This window comes from Rutidosis leptorrhynchoides, chromosome 6 (assembly GCF_046630445.1).
Source record: "Rutidosis leptorrhynchoides isolate AG116_Rl617_1_P2 chromosome 6, CSIRO_AGI_Rlap_v1, whole genome shotgun sequence".
Lineage (NCBI taxonomy): Eukaryota > Viridiplantae > Streptophyta > Magnoliopsida > Asterales > Asteraceae > Rutidosis > Rutidosis leptorrhynchoides.
In genome coordinates this window covers 309,654,807-309,661,947 of record NC_092338.1, presented here as the reverse complement: position 1 = coordinate 309,661,947, position 7,141 = coordinate 309,654,807, and the positions used below count along the sequence as shown (strand labels likewise).

At 34.4% G+C, this 7,141-nt stretch overlaps 1 protein-coding gene across 1 annotated transcript; it reads left to right on the top strand.

The window, feature by feature from the left end:
- Positions 1 to 566: 566 nt before the first annotated feature.
- On the top strand, positions 567 to 6,906 carry LOC139852753 (glucosidase 2 subunit beta-like). The gene is made up of 16 exons (XM_071842085.1): positions 567 to 908; positions 993 to 1,118; positions 2,156 to 2,251; positions 2,420 to 2,659; positions 2,845 to 3,041; positions 3,390 to 3,455; positions 3,542 to 3,571; positions 3,712 to 4,018; positions 4,487 to 4,594; positions 4,774 to 4,875; positions 4,978 to 5,035; positions 5,139 to 5,207; positions 5,400 to 5,487; positions 5,718 to 5,779; positions 6,344 to 6,395; positions 6,715 to 6,906. The coding sequence occupies exons 1-16, from the start codon at positions 812 to 814 to the stop codon at positions 6,775 to 6,777; spliced, it is 1,761 nt and encodes a 586-aa protein (XP_071698186.1). The 5' UTR covers positions 567 to 811; the 3' UTR covers positions 6,778 to 6,906.
- The last annotated feature ends 235 nt before the right edge of the window (positions 6,907 to 7,141 follow it).

Sequence of the window (7,141 nt, the reverse complement as noted above, 5' to 3'; positions counted from 1 at the left end):
TTTTAATTTTGTACAATATGCTTTAAAATTTGGGTGTTCTGTAGAAGATTTTACAATTTAGGAGAGATTAGTATTTTCTTTTATAAAAGACTTCGTATTATTTTTTTAATTAAATTAATATAAATTATGACATTATCATTATGAAAATTAAAGATAAATTTAGGAGATATAGACTAGTTTGTATAGTATTTTGTATATTTTTGTGACTTCGTATATTGTAGTGTTTTTACAAAATTTTTATTTTATTTTATTTTTTATTATTTTTTTTTTTACAATTTTAAACCGAACCGAATCAAAAATGATTTTTTTTTTCTTTCAAAAAACGATAACTTTATAATTAAAACTTTATTTCGGGAAGAGATAAAGAATAACAAGATACAAGAATATACTACGGGCGAGCTCGAAAACAACAAACTAAACCTAGCGACATAATCGGACAAAAGGTAACTAATTCCGAACCACAACCGCACCCAGAATCAAAAATTAAATTTGATCTCAACTTGGCCTTGATATTTAAAATCGATGTTTGGGTTCAATTTAAACATCCTCTCGGGCTCTTTGGCTACATAGAACCTGACGGCGTCGTTTTGCGATATTTGTTAACACTCGGGGTTTACACCCGGTTCCCCCACCGCCGCAACACCACCGCTGTTACTAGTACTACGACGACTACTACTCCAACACTTGCATCCTTTTCCTACAGAAACCGAAAATGTACGAACATCATCAAAATTAATCATCACTCACTATTAAATATTTAATTTCTCAAGTAATTACGTCACTAAAGTCGTTAGGGCACAATTCGATCAAAATGAAGATGCACACCTCAATATTCATTTTGATTTCTTCTTTAGTTATCAGATCGATCGCCTTCTCATCAAGTAATCTACTCGGAATCGCTCCTCAAGGTCCATTACTTGTTCTAATGTGCGCCTGTTTTATATACGTACATACATAATATCTGTCGTAATTTGATTTTTTATTTTTAGCAGATGAAAAATATTACAATGAATTATGGACTTCTGGAACGGTTAAATGCAAAGATGGATCTAAAACGTTTACAAAATCTCAGTTTAATGACGATTTTTGCGATTGCTTTGACGGCAGTGATGAACCTGGTAATTAGTAGTTTATCTTATATCATTAATCACTAATATATGTATATACTAATTATATTATACTTAACTTAATTCAAATGATCTTATATTGTGTGATTTATATAGTTTTCATTGTAAACATGTAATGATTTTTGCATATTAGTTGTATTACTGTATATTTTTGTAGAATAACATACTTAGAATAATTCAAACATGACAATTGTCACTTATGCAACACAATTGGATAAGGAGTGTTTAATTAAGCAAACTAATATCTGAATGCGAGCTAGAAATGTTGAATATCAACAAAACTTATATTAACGTTGGTGTTGTAGACGTTGTTTTTGGATCTTAGAATCAATCATACTCGATCTAGAGGCGGAAAACACTAGACCTAGACTTAATCGAATAACGGGTTGTTTATGAGACCGAATTAGTCGAACCTAGACTTAAATCTAGATTAGAACGATGCTAGAAATTGTTATTCTGTGGGTTGGAGGTCTGAGAACGATAGCAACGATAGCAGACGAGAGTAATCATAGGGTTATGTGGGCGTGCGTAAAAATATCAAATAAACACGAAACCCGTATATATACTATTTGCAGCGGCAGTTGGTCGACTGTCGTGTTTAGTCGATCGAAGATTAACTTACACCGACCTTGCACTGTCGAGCGACAATGTCTTCAGTCGATCGACTGACTCTGTTTGTCAGTCAATCGACTGTCTGGTCAGTTTAACTATTGATTAAAGCATTCACCCGCAAAAACAAATATTCTATAGTCACGATTTCCATTACAAAGTTCAACACAATATGACTGAATTACAAAGAAAAGTATTATCGAAGATTACAAATATGCACTAACAGGTGTCATCTTTGGAATTGACGACTTTTGTGATTGCTTTGATGGCACCGATGAGCTTTCATTAATTATTATGATGAATTGAAGCTACTGATTGATTGATTAGTTGGATGTAATTGATAGAATGATAGTAGCTATTGTGTTACTATTATTGAGAGCATTGTTCTTATTTTAGTGGTGGTATTGTTGGCTTTGCAGGAACATCTGCGTGTCCTACTGGGAACTTCTATTGCCGAAATGCTGGACATAGTCCCGTCACTATATTTTCCTCTAGGATAAATGATGGTATTTGTGGTAAGTAACATTTTCTACTTACAAGATCGTTTGCATCACTTGTAACGTATGACGTATAATATCCCATGTATTTCCCTGATCAGTGATGAATTGATGATGAAGAACTGAATGTACATCATCTACTCATAAATCAACAGTTGTGTAATTATTCATATTACATTTGAACAGATTGTTGTGATGGAAGTGATGAGTATAGTGGTCAAACCAGGTGTAATAATACCTGTTGGGAAGCTGGTAAAGTTGCACGAGATAGTTTAATGAAAAAAATCGCAACCTATCGGGAGGGTGTTTCCATAAGAAAACATGAAATTGCACAAGCCAAAATTTCAGTAGCAAATGATGAAGCTGAGTTGTCAAAGCTGAAGAATGAGGAGAAAATTCTTAAGGGGATTGTCCAACAGCTTAAAGGTTCTTTTTGCATGTTTTTTGTTTTCTGTTTAAACTATACTATCATGATCAGATCTTAATGCCAGTGGACAAAGGTCACTCTGCTTACAAAGTGTATCTGTTTATACTCTGTTTTGTATGTTATTCACATATTTCAATTTCAATAAGATTAATTTGATATGGTTTTTGTGTCATTAAATCTATAGAGCACAAGGAACAAATAGAGAAGGCAGTGGAGAAAGAACGCATACAGAAAGAAGAAGAGGAAAAACAGAAAAAGGAAGCTGAGGAATCTATATTGAAGGAACTCAAAGTTGATGAAAAAGTTGATGTTGGAGAACAACCACATGTGGATAATAATGATGATAAAGCTGCGATTCTTGATAACTCTCCTTCAGGCCAGGTTGGAGTGATTCTTCCTACTTAACATTTTCAGTTTATAAGAAGCATGATACTTAAATGTTTTGTATTATTTCATTGTGTATAATGGAGGTGGAAAGATTGGCCAGTTAGATGTTTGGTCATAACAGGTAAATGTTTTGGTACGGGTCGGGTTAAACCATAACACTGTCGTCATGTTATCTCAACTTTTTTATAAATGATAAGATACGAGTACAGTATAAATTAGTAACTCTTAATGCAAAATTAATGGGTCAAAATTGCTACCTTTGGTGTAGCTATTGTATCAATTGATGTTTGTTATATACTAGATTCCTTACTAAGAGTAAGATTCTTCTGTGCAAATGTGAAGGAAGACCCTGCTGAACCTGCGGTAGAAGTGGTACACAATTCTCATGCTTCTGAAAATGGAGAAGAGGTGAATCGTTAGTACAAGTTACATTTTCATTGAGAATCTTTCATATGTGTTGACTTGTTTAAATGTTTTCGTCTCTTTATATGTAGCATGATGTGAAGGAAGAGGGGGCATCTAAAGTAAAAAATAAGGTAGCTTACTATTTTTTGTTCCGTGCAATCATAACAACTCTTCTTATCTATTTATTTCGATAGATATGGACTCATAAGTTATCATACTTTCTAGTTCTAGCTTTAAGTGACAATTGGATGTTTTTCAGGAAGAAGATACAGTCAAAGATATCGATTCATTATCAAGGGAGGAGTTGGGCCGTGAAATTGGTTCCCGTTGGACCGGGAAAAAAACTGAGCAGCATAATCATGATCATGATGTTAATAATGACGAAGTGACACCTGTTAATGAGCACTATGAAGAAAATAGTGGGTATGATACAGAAACTGATGAAGAACATCAACATTATGATGAGGATGACACTGATAGCCATATGGATGATGTTGGAGATGAAGCTAATGATGATTTCGGTTCTTCAAACACCTATGAGCCACATGAGGAAGTTGATACATCAGGTGTGCAATAGTTTGTAGTTTCCCGTTCCTGTGCCATGATTTAAGTTGTATACAGTGTATATATATGTGTGTGTGTAGAAGTGGTAATTTCGCCCATGTACTTATATGGGTCGATTTGGGTTGTGTTATGTGTCAAACGGGTAATATTCAAAAATTTAGTCAAAGGGTTAGCGGCTCAAACAGATAGGAAGTAGCCTAAGTTCCATTATATGTGCATATCACTTGATTTTTTCTTTTTGTGATTATGTTCTGTAATTCGTAAACATGAAATGCAATTTAATTTATTAAGATTGGCAAGAAAGTACTTGCTGGTCAAGTAAACCTGTTTTGACTTATTATAAAAATGATGCGTCTTATATAACCCACAGTAAACCATACCCAACTAGCCCAACCTGTACATCTTTCAACCTCTGTGCACAAGCTGTAGAGAATTTCACTTGCTGATAATTTCTGATTACCATTTTTAAGATATGGAAAGTGAAAGCAGCAGCCCATCATGGCTTGAGAAGATCCAAAAAACTGTGCGGAAGTTTGTGCAGGCTGTCAACCCGTTCCAGACTCCAGTGGATACATCTGGTAGAAATGGGGTCTTTTAGTATATATATATATATATATATATATATATATATATATATATATATATATATATATATATATATATATATATATATATATATATATATATATATATATATATATATATATATATATATTGCTAAGTTATTCTGAATTAGTTATTATTTTACGTTCTGTAGAAGCGGAAATTATACGTAAAGAATATGACGAGGCTAGCTCGAAGTTATCTAAACTAACATCAAAGATATCTCGCTTAACAGAAGAGCTAGGGAATGACTTTGGTACGTTATCCAAATTGTTTTTGGAAGATATCTAAAGTACCTTGATCTTTTTTTTGATATAGGAAGATAATTTGCTTTAATGATGTATGCTTAACATTGCAGGACCAGAGAAAGAATTCTACTCGTTATATGATCAATGTTTCGAGAGCAAACAGAACAAGTTACAACCTTTACAAATTCTGTTGTTTGATTTTTTGTATTTCCTCTTATTTCGTGATATCCTAAATGTCGTTGGTTTCTTTTTATCGCCTATTTCATTTCAGGTATGTTTATAAAGTTTGCGCTTTTAAGCAAGCCACCCAGGAGGAAGGCTACAGCAAGACACGTTTGGGGTATGTATACACATTTTGACGATTCACTTTATATCAAGTTGGTTTTGTTAAATGTTAAGCTTGTTTCTTAAGAAGTGAAAGTTATTGCTTGACTGTTAAAATTTTTGTATCGTCACAAGAATCAAACGTTACAAAACGTATGTAAATGAAAACTTGTCTACAAATCCTAATACTGTATTGGGTAAATTACAGGAATTGGGGGAAATTTGAGGAGTCATACAGCGTCATGCTCTTTTCAGATGGTGATAATTGCTGGAATGGTCCTGCTAGAAGTTTGAAGGTATACTTCATTGTGTCATACTGTCATAATATCCATGCTGATTTTATAACCAATCTGATTGGTTCGTTGTATCATATCAACAAGATTACTTGATACAACATTGCAACTGTTGCTCTGTATATTAACCAACCAGTAATCCAAAATAGGAATGTAACTGGTTGCTTTTGTAAAATGTTTCACATATTTTCTTAGTTTTTATCTCTGAACAACCATTCATCAATGTATGATAGGTCAGTTTGCAATGTGGATTAAAAGTTGAGCTTGCTGAAGTAGATGAACCAAGCCGTTGCGAGTAAGTCTCCGCCATCCACTTTCTTTCCCCCTAAAAAAAGGGTAAAACGACCCTCTGGCGGCCCTACACCGACCGGTCCCACGGCCAACATGTGAGAGGAAAATCGTGTAACCCATGCTTAAAGGGACATGGGGCAGGGATTGAACCCATGACCACCACTTTCTTTCTCCCTAAGGCACCGTCTGTTGGATTTGGCTCAATAATTAGATAGCGGTTGCAAAGAAATATTCTTTTATGATGGAAATGTTATATCTATTTATAATGAAGAGTGTACATTTTGGACAAAGAAGTGGTTTGTTACAATCCAACCCAACTGGAACAAACCCTACCTGTTTAGACCCGAATTATCATTAGCTGGCAATTATCTAGCCTGGATCCGTATAATGATTTTAATTGTTGGTGATTGCTAAATCACATGAATAACGCCTTTTTTGTTTTTCCATTCCCTGCTATTGTAGTGTGTGTCTGTGCGCGCGCGCGCCTGTGTGTGTCTGTGCGCCTGTGTTTGTGTGTGATTATTGATCCAACAACATGGAATCTTCTTAATCACTATTTTCGTTGCAGATATGCAGCAACTTTAACTACCCCAGCTCTTTGCGTTGAAGGAAAACTCAAGGTATCATCCACCCTTTCTTCACTATTTCCTCATACCGTATTAAAGCGCTTATAATCATTGTCAAATGACCGAGTCGGGTTGGCTGGGTTCATTATTTTTGGGTAGCTTTTTAGAGGAGATAACACAGACCAGGTTAATCCGTAACACTCTGTTCACTTATTTGGAAATATAAGTGGAATGTGATTACTTTTTTTTTTTTTTTTGTCAGAATATACACGCCTATACACACACATATGTATATGGAGAGATTAATTTACTCCTTTTAGCTGTATGCCACTTTACCTCTAACCATATTTGGGTGGCTGGCAATATGTTTCAGGAACTAGAATCTGAATTACAACTTTTAAACAACCAAGTACCCGAACTTCACGATGAGTTATGAATGTCTTTAGCTACTTCTTAATTACCTGATCCTTTAGAGTAAGTGCTCCTTGCGAAATTGAAAGCATCTACATCGTGTCTGTCAACTATCGAAAGATCGATTGATGTAGTTTTTGACAGGCCATGTAGCAAAACTAGCAAAACTGAAGTCAGTTAAGTATGTGACGGGTGAAAAGTAGCTTGTTAGCCTTATTCTTCATCCATTTTTGTATTGAGCTTATACTAAAAAAGGATTATTACAACACTTCATTGAAGAGGTGGAGTTGATGCTTGTAATCAGGAAATATTATAGCTATAATTTTACATTGTGCGATTTCCACCTTGATAACTTGGACTTGCTTTTTGTTTCTCCTCGGGTTTCAAAT